A 21,130-nucleotide genomic window follows, 5' to 3' on the forward strand; every position below is an offset into this window, starting at 1 on the left:
TTTAAAAAAGGAATTCTCATGTACATACAAAGTTATAATCCATTAAAGGAGGTCTTAATGCATAAATAAAATTCGAATTTTAAATTCGAAAATATTCATATTTGGAATTCCAAGTCGCGTTATTAGTTAAATATTAATGATTAGCAAGAGCAAAACACAAACAGTATATAAAACAAGCAAGGTCAAAATCTGTATAAACATGAAGCACCTAAATGCGTAATATTTATTACAAGTTGTAATTACTGGCGTGATTAATATAAATTAATTAAAATTAAATATATTTATTCATATAGGCTCTTTTGAATCGTCCATAGCTTTTAATTTACGGGATTTAAAGCTACCGGTTCTGAATGAAGATTCTATTGAGATAAAACTCAAAACAATACAATTGTTGACACACACTTTTTCGACGATCATCATGTAATAATTATATTATCAATATATATAAAATTTGTTATTATAATTCATCTCGTGCTTTGCGGCGAAGGAAAACATCGTGAGCGAAACCCGCATGTGTCTAATTTCACTAAAATTTTGCCACATGTGTATTCCATCAACCCGCATTGGAGCAGCGTGATGGAATAGGCTCCAAACCCTATCCTCAAAAAGGAGGAGGCCTTAGCCCAGCAGTGGGATATTCACAGGCTGTTGCTGTACTTTATAAATAAAAATATATGTTTTAACAATATCTTATCACTACGCTGTTATAATTCTTATTTCTATTCTCGCTTAGCGTTACTTGCTGGGTTAACTGGTTTGATGCCTTGCTGGGTTTTGATCTTTAAACCATGAAAATCATAAATGCAGATTTTTAATATGAATATAATAAAATACAAATAAAAAAATAAAAAACAAATATTTTATTCATATCTATCATTGTTTTGATAGTTTTAAGATATACATTCTGAAATCAAAGCCATATACGCCCGGACATTCGGAGGATGCACTGGTATGGCAACCCCATGTGTGTGTCTATGCAAAGGCTCAGAATCAAACCTGCGACAAAGACAATAGTTAATATATAGATAGAACAATAAACATTGAAAAAAAATTTATTCATATAATTTTCGTTTGTTTCGTTTATTATTTTGAATTGTATGTATATGTAGCAGTTAAGTACATTTATATACATACAAAACAATTATTTATTATTAAAAGAAATATTAACGATTACAAATAATATTATATTTTAATTGATGTTAAAAAAAAACTTATAACTTCAAAATTCATAACACTTGGCGATTGCTGGAAATTTTATATCGATAAAAATAATCCTATTGAGTATTGACGAATTTGCGTAATTAAACTTAGAAGGTTTCCTTGGGCACGGACCTAATATATTTTTTTTATAATAAGTGCCCAGTAGTGTGGCAAAGATTAACTTAACATAAAGAGTCGCGAGGCTCCAAAACCTATATATATTTGCATATGTTTGTCCTGGTTTTAATCAGATGGATTTCAGTTTTCAACTGGTTATTTTCTTTTGTTTATTTTTTTGTAATCGTTTTAAGATTTAAGGCAATACTGATCGGTATTCGCGATTTTGTTTACTGAGCTACATTGTTGTTCATTTTTAAATTTGGCAATTCGTTTTTGGTTTTTATGTCGGAGCTGCATGATTTTTCATTTTCATTCATCCCTTTATTTTTTTAAATTCGTTATTGTTAGGCATACTGGCAAATGTACCACCTGATGGTTAGTTGTCACCACCGCCCATTGACAACTATCCATCGTCGAAGCACTATCGTCCTTAGGAAATATATGTTATATCCCTCGTTCCCGAAGACACTGGTTCATTCACCATTTCAAATGTTTAGCGAAACATAGAAAAAAAATATCGTGTAAGACATTAAGAAAAGTTAATTAATTTGTGATTGGTAATTTGGAATTTCAATAGATTTATTATTCATATCTTTGTCGCTATACGATTACCAAACATCAACTTAATTTTAATGCTGTGTCATTAAAATTAAACCGACACTTACTGCTCCATATAAAGCATTCCAAGGTCCAGCCTTGTAGGCGTCGACCATAGAATTATAAAATCCCCCGCAAAAATGTCGGTATCCACTGTTGACACCCACATTTAAATAAAATTGAATTTTACACACCATATGATGTTATTAAATATGTAGTGCGTTTTGTGAATATTGATTTTTAATAATGCAATTCGAATAGAATACAGACAATAATTGTTACGTACAATTCTACCTTTTTAATATCACAGGTGTGGTAACGCACACAAACGCAAGAGATCGTTTTGGTAAAAGGAATTATTATTAAAAATGGTAAAATTTGTTTCCAAAATATCCAAATAGATTTGGCTGTTCAAAACCGGATGAAAATATAAATTGATTGCAATTTCAAATATCTAAGTATATATTCAAAATTACCTGCTAAAACCCCATTTTTGGTAGAAGCCCATGATATATAGACAAAATACGATGATATAAAAGTTATATTGTTGTATAACTTTTTAAAGAAAAACAATTTGTTAATTACATAATTGCTTCGAATTGTTATTTTTTTAAAATATCCTTGATTTTATTCATTAGCTTTTGTTAGATTACGTCATGAGTCAGCTTAGGTCGTGGAGCGAGGTCTGAACTGTCGTTAGCGTCCTTTTCCATTTGACATTCTATAGAGATTAGTGAATCTAAATATTTCAGAGCGAGATTAAACTGATTTGAACTATATATATCTAATTAAGTAACAATCATAGTCGAAAAATAAAAAAAATAAAAACAGATGTGGAATAAACTAACATTTCAACGTTTGGATATAACTGATATTTGTAGTTTTTTATGAACAAATATCTTATTTAATCCATAAGGTCTCGGCTACATACGGCTTAAAGGATTATCAAGTTAATATTAAGGGACAAACCTATAAAAACATGCCAAGGCACATATTGGCAATTAACCAACCAACAATCATCGTATTTTTGTATAAGTTTTAATTTATGTATTCTTCTTTATTGAAATTAAAAAAAAAATTAACATCATCGATTTTCGGCGGATTCAATTATTTATCAGAGATTTATATAATATCGCTTACGTAAGCTCCTAAGTCAAGGTTTACATGTTTGTGAAATCGCTGAATGAAATCCTTCGCATGTATGTCCATTACAAATAAACTCGTAGAGCTTAATTTCATTGATTCTTTGCATTTTAAATAAAAAATAATGTACAGTTCGTAAATTTTTACGTGTTATATGTAACTACTATTATTATATGATTTTTTGGTTTGTTTTAAACTAAGTGTTCTTTGTTATATTGTTTTCTTTAAAACCCTGCCCTGCTGGTCATGTTATGGACATTACGAAAATCCTGTATCCTCAATAAAATATCTAAAACAATATATAAAAAATCGTTTGTTCTAAAGGCGTCACGAAATCAGTTTCCTTATTGTTTAGCGACGCCGGCGTCCGCCGGAAGAGTCTCTCCATATTTGTTGGAATACAAATATGGCGAGGAAACTTGGCTAATCCGAAGCCTGTTTAAAACTCTACGAGCGCTAAATTCACATTCACTTTCTTTGCCCATTTAATTAATTCTGCATCGCATGATTATAAGTACAAGCTCGTTTCATGTTTAATACTATTTTTAATATAGTATTATTAACTAGCTAAGAGTGAATTTCCTTAAGCGGTCGTTTAATTTGTTTTTACCATGTTAAGTCATGAACTAACAACCATAATATTAATAGTAATAGATTCCTTTGACGCGTGTCACTGCTAAACCAGAAGTCATTCAATTTATACGTTTCTAAATATAGTCAATATCAACAATTTCCCACTCATCACCCGATCCTTTGAAGTAATCTATTACCGAGTATTGTCACATAACGGTGTAGCAAGTTGTGCGCGTATCGAATCCGTAATAAGTTGGAAATAATACCGCAGCGCGTCAAGCCCGATCAGTATTATGTTATACCGGCCCGTGGAGGACTGAGAGTAACGAATCGAGAATGTCGATGTATAGATTCGTTAAAGAAGGCAGCAGTAAGCGCCTCTTCGTTCAAGGGACACTCGAAAGTGATGATACGAAACCGTTGAAGTCAAGCTTGAAGAAACCGTCCCCATCGCCGGTAGGATCCCCCATAACGACCAGTCTTAACCTGGCTTCTGTGCCAAGAAGTTTGAGGGAAAGTCTGACGAGACACGAAACTGTATTCGATGGTAACTATCCCGGATTCGAGAGGTCGAGCTATCGCTCTGGATCGTACAGGGAAGAAGGTTACAATGGACGGATAGTACACGACGGTAATCAGACACATTTCGAGTACGACGGTGAAAGTGCATTAGCTGTACCGTTATCAGCCGGCGGGAGGGGTGTTTCGGAACTACAGGCGATTCATACGAACAAGCGCTTGTCGACCGAGGTCCTGGGCTCCTCGTTGGAGTCGACGAAGATCTCGAAGAAAGACGACAGCGGGCAGCGACGCATTACCACCAGGATTGTCAGGAAAGTAACTACGTTGACCCGCGGTGAGGAGAAAGCGTCCCTGGAGGATGTTAGAGGCAGGGAGGTTCACAGATCCGCTGAACGCTACAGACATGTCGAAACGGAAACGACGCTTCCGAGAAAGGTGAAGGTAAAAGTTAATCATGTATAAAGTAAACAAATTTAACGTTAATATTTCTCTATGATTAATGCAAGAATGTTTGAGTTGTAATGGCTTCATCTTGGCTTTAACGCTAGCCAACTTGCACGGTGTAAATACATCAGGGTTTCCCCAATATCATACATACGGTATACACAAATACTATAAATTTATTCTGATTATAGTATGCACAAGCGTTTGATATTTTATTTTTTTGTAACAATCAAGAATAGAGTTCTGTTAATAGAAAAGGTTGTTTTCGTGTACATCATAATTTTCTGAGCAAAATTTAAATTCGACAAAGTCATAAAACTGTATATTAACATAGCGGTACCCTGTATCATGTGCTTATGTTATTGTTTATTTACATTACCTTTGACATTATGTTCCATCCATGGTCATAATTCTACTACCTAAACGTAAAAAAATATTTTAGAATTTCGAACTCAGCTAGTACAAAACGTGTACCGACACTATATCTCATTATCATTCTTTTAGGTTTGTCTATTTCTCCCAAATGCCCTAATCGTCTGATTATATTAACAAACAACACGAAAGTGGTACTCTACTGGTGGTAGAGCTTTGTGCAAGCTCGTCTGGGTAGGTATCACCCACTCATCAGATATTCTACCGCAAAACAGCAGTATTTGGTATTGTTGTGTTCTGGTTTGAAGGATAAGTGTGATTGTGCCTGTAATTACACTGGCTCAGTGTAATTACAGGCACAAGGGACATAACATCTAGCGATGGTTAGTTAACATTTCTTACAATGCCAATGTCTATGGGCGTTGGTGACGACTTACCATCAGGTGGCCCATATGCTCGTCCGCCTTCCTATTCTATAAAAAAAGCCTAGGGTATGATAAAAAAGATGAACTTATAATTTAGAAGAAACTTCGTTTCGTGACGTAGAGTCATCTCATCGACCCGTTCATAGTGACATGTATTTAGCAAATAAATACATATATTCATATGCTTCTTTGAAAGCCCAGTGTATAGAATAAGAGACGTGAATCTTAAGCGAATTTTTATTTGTTTAATTGATATTTATTATATGTTTCGTGCTCACACGTATCCACCAACCCACATCGTAGAAACGTGGTTTATTCAATCACTTAAACCACATAAATTTCCATTAATTTACGTTTTTGATATTATATATGTATCGCACCGAAAACGTACTTATATATATATATATATATACACTTTCAATTCACCGTAGGTAAATCCTTAAGTTCTCTCAAGTAATAAGTGTACATTTAGCTTTGCATACCAATCGTATTAAAAGACGATCGTTTCAATTACGACTCCGGTTGAGTATGAGTTAGAATTTAAATACACTTGAAATGATAGGTACGTAAGACTTAACTCGATCTCAAAGTGAATTGCGTCCGAGTACGGGCTGCTGTGTATGGCAGCTGTGTATCACCGCCTACGAGATGCAAGAGCTAAATCTGGTTGAGTACTTCATATATAGAATTTAATTTATCGCTTAGCGAGATTTTTTTTTTATTGAATATTTTTTAATGTTTAAAGTTCTAAAACGTTTTGCCTTTTATAATTAATTGACGTCATAAAAGTTGATTGCAATTGTTTCTTCTGTAATTTATTTATATATATTTTATATATAATGACAGTGGTAATGAAAACATCCATGGTTAGATTGATTTATTTGTATTTAAGGATCATCAGTAAAAATAAAACAATGGGATATACAGAAAAACTACTTTTTCATTTGTCAATTTTAGCAATACATCTTCATCAGGCTGAAATACTTATATATTACATTGTTTAACTACCAAATGTAACTAAGAAAGTGTATGTGTGAATGTAGGTCATATCCTTCCCATGGTTTATAAGAGTAAATGTAAAGTTTTTTTTTTAAAACTTATTTATTTTAATGTTAACGACGAACATTTGATACAGTTTTTTTGATTAGGAGTAATGTATTATTTAAATTAATGTTTGTAAATATTAGGTATTTTATATATTTAATATTGAGTACTGATTCATATTCATTCGTGTGGTCCTCGAATGACGTAAAGTTCTATCTATAAAAAACATAGGTGACGTCATACCTCAATCATTTACTTGGTAATGTCATTTGCATTGAAATATAGTATACGATGCATCTAATTCTACAACACGCGCCGTATTGAATACCATTTTGTTTTAACTTTACCTAGAAAATGTATAAGTACCTATACTTAGATATTTCCTTGATGTTAAATCTACATATATCAATGTAAAGTAAAGTAACATGGCTAAGGCCTCCTCTCCTTTTTTGAGGTGAAGGTTTGGAGCTTATTCCACCATGCTGCTCCAATGCGGGTTGGTAGAATACATAGGTATATAAAAATAAAACATAATAGCTTCTAGAATAAACTATGTAGAATATATTAAACTTTACTCTTTCTTTAAACGTTTTTTCGATAGCCAATTATGGATGATCGTGATGATGTGTAAGTTTTAACAGAGAATCTCGTCACTGACTGACTATTAGCATGCCAATCTCCTGACTAACTGCGTATCAACGTACATCTAAAAGTATAAGGCATAAATTGTCAGACGTAAACTTGAAAATTATAGAAGACCTTCGTTTTATAAAGTAGAGTCACCATAGAAAAAAATAATGTAAAATGAAGATTTACATCGGGTAATTTATCAATATGCTTAGCAACATCCCCGTTAGGGTTCAGCGTCGTCTCAATGATGTGTCGTTGAGAGGCTATATAGTGCGTATGCGATGGTCGTGTTACAGTAGTAATTATATCAAGTACGCCAAATAAATGTTGATCACCACCGACTTTTACATATATTATGTACATTAAATACTGTGATTTTTGCTAGTATATAATTATGAAAAATGAGGTATTTTTAGTGACTAATTATTAATTATAAAATAGGGTGATTGAGTATATTATATTATTTAATAAATAATTAATAATTTAATAACCATCCTTCACCTAAGGTTGCATATTTAGTACCAAGCAAGTATTACCAAGTCCTTTTTATTTACCCTTGAATAAAAAAATATAAGAAAACTCATAGTTGCCGAAATACTTATGTATATCATCCTAACCGTAGTGGACTAGTGGATTCTTGTACTACACGTGGTTTCGTGCCCTTCTCTTTATATTTATTACAAAAGGATATTTTTTCCACAGTGCTGTATTATGTAGGTGTTATTTATTTAATCGAATTGTGAAGCTTTAAACGAATAACAATTTTTATTATTATTTTATTAGTTTCTCATTTTTAATCTGATCATCCTTGACTGTAAGTCTGAATGCTATTGTGATTGCGCGTGTTATCAATCAACTTGGTTATATTAAAATTAAATTATTCTTTGCTATAACAACAAAACCAGATGTTCATTTAGCTGAAGATAAAGGAACGAAATACAATACCGTCATTTAAAATCAGACGCATTGTCGATTTGTAACGATGTATTACTAAAATGGATAGAACACGCTCCGTGCATTACCGTTCTTACAAATTGATTTGTGTGCTTGTGTCACAACCGTAGGTCATCCTTGTGGTAATGTCCAATATAATATAGAAACTTGTTGATGAAACCATTTTATATAGAGGTAAGCCTAAAGCGTTTGTTGCAAAATGATTCGTGTGCGGTAGATAGGTGCGGTCTGTTATATTACCTACTACAAATCTATCATATGTAAACACCTTAGGTCTTATTCTATAAGACAAATAATGTTCAAATTCGGAATAGTTTTAACTATGAATCGATTTAGTTTAATCATTACCCAGGTCAAATCTCTTTGTTTATTAGGTTTTGATCAATTGTGAACAAAATATCTTTTTTTATTTTATTTTTCTCAGTGACCAGTATGCTACTGTGGTTATTTTTTGTGACATGTTTTTTTTAACACAATTAGATATATTTTTTAACGGTTCGTTCATCAGTCGTTTTACATTTCTCATTCATTTTAAGAACAAATACATTACATGCATATGAAAAGACGAGAATCAATCGTTCGAAAATTAAAAATTCAAATCGTAGTCCGACGTCTACATAACTTCCTGTATTGTTATCTTTAACTTTATCGCCTAGTACTTTCGGAACTTATTTTATAAGATTGAAGAAAAACTAATTTAATATGACCTTACAGTAAATACTTAAACATAGTGATATTCATGTATCGTTGTTCCTGTAATGATTCCTGTATGCAATATTAAGAATCATATTTTAAATGCATGAGCAATTTTAAACCGATTAGATCTTCAAGGAAAGGTCAAAGTAAATATTAATTTTAATTTTGAATATTTTTAACAGTTTCAAATATGTATGTATTATATCCTAACTAAAAATAATATTGCAAAAGAAAGATCTGGAATAGATAAGTCAACAACAAACGACGATGTGGCATTCTCGAGACGTTAAAGTTCAAATCTTAAAATAGTTCGAATAATGTCGACTGAACTCGATGTAGACTCTCGACAGGACAATGGAAATATTACTGCCATTATAGATTATGTATAAGCTAAATGCGTCCAAAGAGTATTTATTTATATAAAAGAGTAACGGTCTGTTAATGTCCCACTGCTGGGCTAAGGCCTCCTCTCCCTTTTGAGGAGAAGGTTTGGAGTTTATTCCACCACGCTGCTCCAATGCGGTTTGGTAGAATACACATGTGCCAGAATTTCAATGTAATCAGACACATGTAGGTTTCCTCACGATGTTTTCCTTCACCGTCAAGCATGAGATGAATTACAAACCAAATTGAAACATGAAAATTCAGTGGGTTTGAACCCACTATCATCGGTTAAGATTCATAATATTAATATTATGTTATAATTTTTGTTTAAAATTGATACAAAAATATTTTAAAGCAAAAATATATAAAAAGAAATTCTTCAATTAAAAGTAGTTTTAATCTATTATATCAATATTGGATATTTGATACAGGAAACTGAGTGAATTGAATTCCATCATAGTCACTCTGTAAAATAAGCGTGTTTTGTTTTACTATTTTTATTCGATGTAAATTTGTCTTTTACCAGAATCCACTTGAAGTGTACCTCATATTTCGATGTATAATTGTCACCATTTGGCAAATTTCAAGAACGCCTAACATGCTTTTTAATTCAAAATTATACTTCCAAGTTAAATGAACTTAAAATAATGCATCAATTTTAAATATATAATAAATTTTAATGATATAAATCAACGAATCAGTAACACATAAAGCCGTTATCAATGATCAAAAAGTCATCGTAATTTGCATAATAGTATGTAATGGACGTGATTGAAATTTCACGTAATTAATAACATGCATAGCGAGACGACATTCCATACAGCAATTTGCTTGCTCAACTGATCTTCAGATATGCCGATATTCTGACATGCACCAACTGATAACATTTTGTATCTTCTAAGTTGATATTATTTAAAATAGCAAAAAGGACATTCGACGGCAAGCAGCCCAAAAGCATTGTTTATCCTTATGTTTGGCCTTACTTTAGTAATGAGTAATAACTGTACAACCATTTCTGTAATGCAGTTGATTACAAGTAAAAATAATATAAATATTTAAATATTGGAACTGCGCTACTAATCAACTATTAACTAGGGACAATTACGCCTGTTTTTTTTCACGACGTGGAAACCTTCAGAACCCGGGTTATGTGGGGGGGGGGGACCATCACGCCTTGTCTTAACATTGTCAGGAACAATATCTAAGTAATTGTTATGACGTCTATAAGAGTGCGTTAGTTCATTTGAATTATTTAACTAGTTTTTAAGTTCATTCATCAATTTTCACAATAAAATGGATATGTTTTAAATACGTATAGATATTGGGACGACTCTGACTTAACGTGCCAGTTTTAATGAGTATTTATAATAGCTGTAATATCCTGTGCGAATCAAATAAGCAGTAATTTAGCTTGGACTTGATTTTGTTATTATATTTGAAGGTCAATAGGAACTTAAAATGGTTGTTACTAATTAAAGATAAAGGATGAAATACATGTATTTATAATTATTAACATTAAACAAAATTAATTACTAAGTATTTTTATAAATCGATTGAGGTACTAAGTGGTAGGTAAATAAATTTACTATATTCGGATTACAGAGGATTTCAAACTGGATTTCAAAGGTTTATTAAAATAGGAGTTTTAAATATTAACAACGAAGCATGCAAATAGCATGTGGCTAGCTGATCTCACGCTTCAATGCGATGTGTAATAATTAGTGTGAAAATTCTGTGCATTGTATCATTCAATGATAAAAAGGATACAGTTAGGAATGTTTCTGTTAAACTGTATATAATTACGATTATTTACTCATGGAAACGAAATCTCCAAGTTTAACTATATATATATGGCCTCGCTTAAACGCTGTTCATATGTTTCGTTAAAAAATGTTTTTTTCTCTTTCTATCATTGATTTGAGAATGTAAAAAATAATAATACAGTACATTGTTGACTAATCATCCACTAAACGACATTTATAGATAAAGGCGATAGTCATTAAATTTAAATTAAAAATTAGTAGACTGTAGGAGAAGACCATTAATATGAAAAAATATTAATTTAAAATCGGTCGTATCATGGTCCAGTGACGGAGCTAATGCGTCACGACCGGTTCCGGATAAAGGAAATCTTTGTTTCTGCATTTTATTCTAGGCAAATGAATTGCCTTTTCGAAGGCTTTGTGCCAGTTTCGTGAACTGCAAAACAGTTTTATAAATGTTATTTTACGAGGATCGTTGCTTAAACTGGTTAATTTGTTTTTCAATTCTATTACATCCGCTCTGTCTTTGGATGGTATCAATAAATCTACTATAGTAAAATGCATTAAATAATATAAGTTTTTGTTACTAACTTCGTCGTCGTTTATTCGATGGTAATAAGTTTGTTCCATTAGAATTTTTACTAATTAACGAGAAACGTGATATAGTTTGTTGTGTTTGTTGTCGTTGATTTGTGGGAAGTAAAATTTTTAGTATCATATAATATCCGGCTCCCGGTAATCGTAATTGCATCGCCAGTAGCGAGTCATAAATCACTCGGTTCGGAGAAACCGGAGATGTGCGCCGTCGAACGCGATTGCCAAAATTTCGCACGTCTTTGAAATATCGCTTTAGCACCGTTACGGACTAGCTTTGTTCTTTTTTGGTAACTTCTTTCTTATTTACTTATAGTTGAAATAATTGGATTAAATTTGTTTTTTTTTCTATGTTTGCGTTGATGTTATTCAGTTTCCGTTCAATATATCACAATATTTAAAGACCCTTAAATAAAATTACAATCTGATTCTAAAGATACACTTTTAAAAAAAATTGAAAACATATAAATACATAATTAAAATATGTATATAATACGTATTAAGAATATTGCGAGTAATTGAAATATAATCATAAAAGGATACGCTATGGAACCTGCGGTTCAAGATGGCAGACAGGAAACACGAACAGGTGCGCCAGCGCAGAGCGACGCGCTCAGCCGTGCGTTAAGAGGTGACTTGTGCGGTATATGAGTTTAGGGACTACGTACGTCATATTTTAAATACCATTTTAAATTTAAATGTGATTTATCTTTTACTTTCACCTCAGCGTTATCAATTTCAAATTTCATGTCATATTTTGATGATATATTACTAACTGCTCTGCTCGGTTTTACCAGCGTTAAGGGTTATTGCTCTGTCTCTGTAAATCGTAGCGTGATTTTATATAGCACAGGCATCCTCTCGCGGCTACGCCTGAATTTTAGGGGAGGAGGTAGATGTTAGGTAGCCTATGTGTTAAGTTTAGGTATAAGCTACATATCTCTCGTCCAAATTCGTTTAAATCCGTTTAGTATTTTTTGCGTAAAAAAGGAACAATGGTCTATCCATCTTAACAAACTTTCGTGTTTATAATATTAGTACGATTGTGTTGTGTAATTGTATAACAAATATAATTATAAATTAATCATTAAAAACTTTCCCATTAAATAAGCTGATACGATAAATATAAACATGTCATAGATACTGATATAATTTAAAATATCGAAACAGACAATTTGTTTAAAATTTATTTTCATCTCGAATGTTTGTTCAAAATAAGATATTGTATAGATCGCTGATACTAAACATTCGTTATGTACTTGAACCGGCTATCGAAAGTGTTCCATCCTATTAACTTCGTCGAGGGTGAAAGCAAAGGGCACTCCAATCTAGAAAGTGAGATGATATACGATATTCACTTGCTAAAGATCTTATTTTACTGATATATTTGTAACTGAGAAAGAACTACGTCGCGTAACGCGGTAGATAAATAATCTATATATATAAAAGAATAACTGTCTCACTAATGACATATCAACGCGCAGCGATTTGCATACTCCTTTTAAAAACACTGTTAGGAAACAAACCTACCTGCATGTGTGGACGTCTAACAGAGCCGGACTTGAAACTTTAGTCGCGGTTGAAGCGTTACCAACTAAGTTATCAACCAAGTAGTTTTTAGTTTTGAATTTATTGTAGAACGTTTGGTTCAATACTTAAACCAAGAGTGGTTTAATTTGGTGTAGGACGTTCGTTGCAAGTTTTAGAGGAGAATCTATTTAAAAAAAACTAGTTAGCCAATAAGAAAAGCCCTTTCTAGCTGATTTTGTTTCAGACCATCAGGTAACGAATTTACGAAATATTATGCAGTTTAATTTATACATCAGAATAAATGTTTTTTTTGATTCAGATTTTTAATATTTAAACTTTACAGTAATTCTGAATGTTGGCCCAAAGAAATGTTTTTTCTCGAGCGTTGATGTCATCGTCATAAAATATCTATTTTCCGTTTTTACTGTTTAGTTTTGCATAAGAATTCGCTAAAGAATAAATTATTGGTTATATTCTGAATACTAACTTGTTCAAAGAAATTTGACTTATAATCATTCAAATGTGTTTGACAATAAAGCCGACATTTGATTGTTTTGTTTTATTATAACAGCTTAATAAAGATGTTGTAAATTACGGTTTTTACTAAAGAAATAGTAGAAATGTATTTTATGGGATATAAATTTGGACTTTCTGGGTCAAAACTATCTCATGGTGAATTCATATTTTATACCACAATATAATTCGATACATTTAACATTGTATCGATTTGCAGATCAGATGGATTCTGTACATACTTTAAGATGGGTTAAAAACTAGTAAATTAGTTTTGCTTCTTTTTTAAAAATATATATAGGTAGGTGGATGGGCAGATGGGCCACCTGATGGTAAGTGCAAGTTGTTACTACCGCCCATTGACATTGTAAGAAATATAAAACATTCCTTACGTCACCAACGAGTCACTAACCTTAGAAACTAAGTTGTTATGTTCCTTACTCACCCCTATAACATATAATTAGTAAGTATTTATGTTTAGTGTTACCTAAGATTACTACCAACAATTTACTTTAAAATTCTACCAGAAATAAACATTTAATTATGTTTAGCAACGACATTAAATATCTTATAATTTTAATCTACCAAAAATACGATTACTTAAGCAGATGTAAATAATAAATTCTGCAAAGGTAATGCCGACCGTCATATCAGATTTATGATGATGTCATTGCCTACGAATATGTATTCTCATTTGTCAAAATTTGAAATTCCTTTCTAAGTACAAGCAAGTCGGTTAAATGTTAATCCCCTAGATTTCATAATGGGATAATAAAGTACATTCTCTATGTCCCAACGTCATACCGTTACATTCCCTTTTACGGTATCCAAAGTGAACTCCTTGGAATGTTAGCAAAATCTTTACGTTCTCAGAAATGTTAGCAACGCAACGCAACTGCAAGGCTTTTAATTTCCTAGAAGTAACGTCTGATTTAAGCGCGTGTAGCGGTAAAAAATGCATTTTTTTTGCTTCACACATTATTTTATAAATGAGATAATATATTATTTAATAAAACTTAATATAAGAAAATTCATTGAAATTATGACCCCTAAAGTAGGAAAGCCCGAAAGTCTTTGGGGCAAGTGCCTTCCCAATCAGTGCTTCACTATATTGGAGCCATACAAGGGCATTTCAATCAGACATGAATAGAACATAGACAAGACTAATAAAAAGTTATTCTAATTCAACTTGCAATAATTGAACAAACAAACATTTTAAGTTAAATAAAAACTTATTATATAAAAAAGAAAAAACAGGTACGCGGTGTACATTTACTACCCACGGCAAGCACAGCAAGCACAGCTATTTGGGATAAATTTGTTTATTCGACAATTTGGTAAGTCGGATTAAAAATAAATACAAATATATCAATCTATAATATTAAACGTTAACGGTAGGCCTAACGCTTTAATTCAGACGATTGACAGCTTCCGTAGAAATCGTCAATCGCTTCCGTTGAACCGGTTAATTGTGAACAGTTAATAGTGCCTTGACTACGATTCAACTTTATTATAAAAACGTTCATTTTATGTCATACCTAAATAATTGTTTTTCGTTGTAAGTAATCGCCGTTACACGTAAGCTTATTCTAGTACCAACAGCGACATATTAATTGAGCTAATATAATTACACAGTATATGATATATACATTTAGATGTAGTTATCTTTCTTAAATTGCCAACGTCCAGAAACTGGTGCCCATCTTCTAATTAAAACTTTAGAAAACCTTTTTACTTTATGTATAAAGTTGCGTATATAATCTCATCGGTAATAAAATATTTGTATGACGGTCTAACTTTGAAGCCTGTTAATGACCTCAATGATCAAATACCATGATGTCAATATTTTCGATGACTTCATCGTCAGAATTCTCCTCGCTATCGATGAAATATGAAGATTATAATTCAACTCCTACTCTAAGATCAGTCGTGATTTCGTCGTTTCGACCGATTACTGTGAAACAGTTCTATATTTCATTTTTCGTTTCATTGTTATACAACCCTCGTAAATTATCCATGTATCTCTGACCATATCCTAAGTTACTCTCTTTTTGAATCAGATAAATATGATAACAATAATTAATAACTAACGCTCGTCTTGTAGTATGAAATTTTGAATCACTCTCTCCGCAATCGAATCCATGAAATATTGGAGTATAAATAAATATAGGGTAAAATTATTAGGATCGTGTCTTCCTTTCGTGAGCTCCATTCGTGATCCGATAACAGTCTCGACACGACCTAATGAGTCTTCTCGTGATCACGCCCTTTGAATAAACTGCTCTGTACAAGTGATTTGTTAGGACTTAAACTGTTTACTTTCTTCATAATTCCTTTTAAGGTTTTACTTCTATATTTAATGTAAATTCGAAAGTAACCCTATCTGTTTGCCTGTTGCGCTATCCCGGCTAAACTACTGAATTATTTTTTAATGAAACTTAGTAAAAAGCACGATGAAGGACATACGCTACTTTTCTATAGGTAACGTCTGTTCCTCCCACCAACCTAACGCGAGATTGAAACCGCGGGCGGAAAGTAGCTTAAATAGTTCTGAATGTAAACAAAAGACGCTATACCAATAAATCAATCATTCTATTCGCGTAAAACTGGTAAAATCGATTGATGACCACGTGACACGTCGATATGTAAATTTTCTATTATATAATAATACTTATATACATTCTTCTATGCAATTATACGAGATGAACTACAAGAGCAAATTACATGAAAACTTATTGGTGATTTTTCTTGGTCCCTCGATCTTCGTTTAAACTAAACGTGTTCCACTAGGCTCTCTCTTTCCTTCCTCTAATTCCTTTATGGATCAGTTTTGAATGAGTGAAGGAACGAATGAGAAAAGTTACCGACTCGTCGTTATCTGACCTCGTCTGATGAAAGTGCTGTTTAAATGTGAATCTTTGTCACTGTCACATAAAAGCTTTCTAAGATTCGTTTCAATTCTAATTAAAAACATAAAATGTAAGAGAAGATTATATTAAGATTGCAAAGTGAGAACGGGAACGAACGATTGTTCATTTTATCAGTATCTCATCTGATAACGTTTTATTTATAAATGGACATGTTTATTTTTCATTTGCTTGACTGAAAATATTATTCGTTGTTTAGGGTCAAGGAATATTACTCAGATTCCATTTTTTTTTTTGCAAATTTTTAATATAACGATATAATGATGATGTTTAATTTGCTTAGCATATAAATTAATTAATTAAAACGAATTAAAATATTCTTAAAGACGAGATATCTGCATAGCAGATATCATAGTTGGATAAGACAGTCCGGTATGACCGGAACGAGAAATTGCTTATTGAGCTATGTCAATTTTCTAAACTGAGGCTCACCTTGAGTCCTTGATAGAAAAAAACTAAGCCTGGCCCCTGTTTTGAGGCCAGGAGCTAAGGATCAGTAGTCTAAATCTAGTTACTAAAACAGTTAAAATTTTGTTGCATAAATTTAAATTTTCGCATTATGTAAATTAATGTATGCGTTATTAACCCAACTTTTAATAGTAACATAGCTTCTTTATGTTTTTTCGCCTCTTTAGGTGTGAAATTAAGAGTCGAGACGATGAATGTTAATGAAAATATAAACAACAAATTACGGTTTAAACCTGATTCGTGTGAGTTTTGCAGGTGATAAAGTTTTTACTTTTTACGTCTCAAGCACAGTTTTCTGGTTAAGGAAGACATAAAGAGCGTCATAGACATTTGTGTGACCAAGCACTTTAAATAAAGAAAAATGTTACTTTATATTGTGCATACAAACGAATACCGCTTTTCTTTAATTTGAAAAACAATTCAACTGTAACTACACGTTCATAAAGTAATCTCTCCGACCTTATTTCAGTTGTATGACGTCATTATGTAAATTTTGTAGGCTACATGACGTCATGTTGAATATGATATACGCTTGATGGTAAATTATATTGAAGTTTTCAAGCGTTGTACAGTTTTTGTTTATTTATATAGCGGTGTTTGTTTCTTATAATATAGTTTAATTTATTTTAATTATTTGTTGTAACGTGAAAGACTAGTGGATTTGATACGTGATTTTAAACTAAAGAATATGAATGGAAATTGTGCTTAAATTGTCTTTTAATTTTATCTCGTACTTAGTGAAAGAAAATATCGTGAATAAAACAAGAAGTGTCCATATGTACATGCATAGATAATTAATATACCTTCTTAATAGAAGAGGACGCCCAGCTGTGGGACTTTTACAAATTGTTACTGTTTTTCATTGTTTGTTGTTTCCTACAAAAATTGAACAAGAGTTCTTATATAGATATTTGAAATTGAACCGGAGATTGATTTACCTGATACAAAAGTTTATAAATGGTCGCTTTATAACGGATATTTTTAAAAGGCTGTGGCGCCGGAGTAGCTATGTAGGTTACAAATGAAAAACGCGACTATATTTCTCGGTATAGACTAACATTTATTAAACGATGATGATAAAATGTTTGGCTATATTGTCAATTTACAGCTACAAAAAAAGGACCTTGTAGCAACTCAACGTCAACTTCACTCTGGTAACACATAATTTATTCATCGATGACATATAATATGACATTATTAGTTAAAATTTCTAATAAGTGTTCTAAATTCAAATATATATGAAAAGGAATTGTACATAATATACTAAATATTAAAATAATAATTTATTTGTATAAGGTATAAAAGGCATCGTCATCTTAATATTGTGCCTATGAAATTATTTGTAGAACCGATAAATGAGAAAAGATTTCTATATTCTATTTGTCTACTCTCATTTAACAGAGTAATCGAGATTAGGGCTGTCTGGTTCAAGCTTTTGCTTAGTCACTGTTTGATGAATACATTTGTGGACTTCTTACTTGTTCCGTATTGTTACTGTACTTAGCCGTGGAGTTTTGACAAATAGATTGGATAAAACGGAAATTTAAACTGTTTTGGCATATAGATTTCGCCTCGATAACATTCTTTTAAATATAGAGTACATTTTAAATTTATATTATTATATTTTTATTTTGTTCTATTTTTCCAAAAGTTGAGAGCCCTATTCATGTTAAGATTAGCGGATTACAATGCAATAACTAATGTTATTTTGAAGTATTTAACCTTTTTTGTATTTTAGTTTTTTTTTTTCTAGTTTACAGCCCTAATTGAATCTATTAAGATTAATAGATTACCATACAAGAACTAATAGAATGAGAACCTTCAAAGTGATGGCCGATCAATATTTCACAGTCGAAAGACGTATTGTTCGCGGTTTTCTTTTTTCATTTTATAACCGCAGCTTGCAATTCTTTATCCGCGAGCAACTTAAAGGATTTTGACCTCTACGTATTTGGAATACGCGTTTATTTAAATGCAAATTTATCTGTTCTCGTTTCGTCTCGACGCTTCGTGTAGTCGCAAGAAAACAATTGATACTATTTTGTAACGATGATTATAGGTTGGATTACAATGTAACTTACTTTTAATAATACGTCATTAAATACGTAGCTTTTTTCCGTTAAATTCCATATGTATAAAAAAAACGTCGTTAAAATTTTGCAGTAGTTTTTTGTTAATCTATGCTTTAAAATAGTCTATCGCGACTTACACGTAATTATATACAGGGGGTAAAAAAAACTATACAGTGTCATAAAACCTATTTATTGGTTTTAATCGAAAATATAAAATGTTTTTGCTATAAATTTGTAATGTGTATTTTGCTTTTTTATTTTAATTTTGTATATTATAAAAATGACTGTACACAGTATCTAATATTACTCAATCTGAATAAGTAAGTTTCCAATAAATATATCCAAATAAGAGCAAATATTCATAAGAATAAAAAAACGTGATAACTATATTGGATAACGAATGATAATCTGTCCATTTCGATAATCACATAATTCGAGATATCGAATAAAATTACATATACGAATCCATTACATTATATTAATTATTAATATGATTAAGACATTTTTTATTAAAAGTATCAGTAACTTAAAAAATACGGTCCAGTTTGTATTGAATATCACATAAGTACGAGAGAAGGCGTAAGTTACAATAAAAACGAACCGAGCGTCTAAGTTAAGACCCTGACACCGCATCGATGACATCATGAACTTACTTCGGCGATACCCGCCCACGCTGAACGACCTATTAAAAATCACCACCAACCTTAACCCTATTGTTTTTAAGTTCAAATTCCGACGAACCAACAACAAAATTAATATTGCGAAAGGTTCCGTACTCTAATACTCGTTTTGCGTTAAAATATAACATGCAATATATGTAGAAAATAAATAAGAAGCACACAACAAGGTTGATTTATGCAGCCGGTGGTGATGATGAAGTTTATTTTGCAATTGTAATTCTAGCTCCTTAACTAATACGAATGTTTATCGGAGACATTTCTTGCGCAGAAATCGTATTGGATATCGATTAATCTACGTTCAATCAAGGAAATTTAATTTGATATTTGTTGTATTAGTAAATATTTTACTTGCGGAATGTGCAGATTCTATCTCAAAATGGCGGGTTAGAATCCGGACTGGTACACGCTCAATTTTCACGTGGTTAATTTCTGTTTATAATTCATCTCGTGCTCGGAGGTAGAGAAATACTTGATGAACCTATATTGTAAGCCTAAACAATAATGTCATATTATGTTTTTCTTTGAACACTGAGCGATTGTTATTAAAATTACAAGTATAAAACTAATCAAATCAACAGGTTACTTTATGGAGCCCAAATTAAAATTGGAAATAAATATTTCGCGATGAATATTATTTGTTATTATATGTCGCTGTAAAATTTGTTTGTTAGTTATTTATAATAATACATTTTTCTCATCTCAAACAGTACGAATAACAATATTATATGTGAGTATCAAGGAGAAAGTACAAATGTATGGAATTAATCGGCTGTTACGGTTTTCATTGATTTTCCTACTATTATATCAAGCGTAACATCCTTCGTGTTACTTTCGTTTGCCTCATAATAAGCTTTAACAATTTTATCATCAGTCGTTACATTTCTTCAATAGCATTTGACATAATTCCTCAACCTAAATACAATTAAATTAATATAAGACTTGATATGAAATTAAAATGTTTTTTCAATTCCAAAATATGTGAAATTAAGTTCGTCAACTAGCTGCCATTTGAGTTCATATCGAATTATTCAAAAAATTTCTCATATTGTCTCCAATTAAAGTTGATTTGTTTTATTTCTTTTCAGTATTATTATTATTTTATTTAATAGCAAAGATTCATAGCTTCAGATAATAAAGATTAATGATTGAAAGAATGTTGTAATTACCAATCAGTGAAGGTGTAATTAGATACAATTACCTTTTTATATCTGTACCGTTGTTACCTTTGTTGTTGACTACCTCGTTGTCTAGTGGATAGTTCATAATATCTCGCTGTCTTTGAACCCCGGGTCGGTCTAATAAAAAGTAATTGGGTTTTGTTATCGAGAAATTCTCAGTTGGCAGTGTTTATAATCCTGTGCTTCGGAAAGCACATGATGTCTTTCTTTCTGCCCATGAACTATTTCTTGTTATGTCTGATCTGATTATAAAAGTAAGGGAATCCTCTAAGTTATGCCCTGCAGTTGGCTAATCTCTTGC

General features: G+C 31.6%; 1 protein-coding gene across 22 annotated transcripts in view; it reads left to right on the top strand.

Moving 5' to 3' along the window:
- The window catches only part of LOC126777145 (microtubule-actin cross-linking factor 1), a 266,118-nt gene that overhangs the window by 143,090 nt on the left and 101,898 nt on the right, over positions 1 to 21,130 (top strand). For 14 of the 22 annotated variants that reach the window (XM_050500034.1, XM_050500033.1, XM_050500042.1 and 11 more), the window contains one exon: positions 3,905 to 4,596. The exons of 7 other annotated variants lie outside the window; for them this stretch is intronic. In XM_050500034.1, coding sequence (XP_050355991.1) covers positions 3,970 to 4,596 — 627 coding nt within the window. In that variant the 5' untranslated portion in view covers positions 3,905 to 3,969. Of the gene's footprint in view, positions 1 to 3,904; positions 4,597 to 21,130 lie in introns of those variants that run through there. One more of the 22 variants, XM_050500036.1, reaches the window with a different exon arrangement.

This window comes from Nymphalis io, chromosome 22 (assembly GCF_905147045.1).
Source record: "Nymphalis io chromosome 22, ilAglIoxx1.1, whole genome shotgun sequence".
Lineage (NCBI taxonomy): Eukaryota > Metazoa > Arthropoda > Insecta > Lepidoptera > Nymphalidae > Nymphalis > Nymphalis io.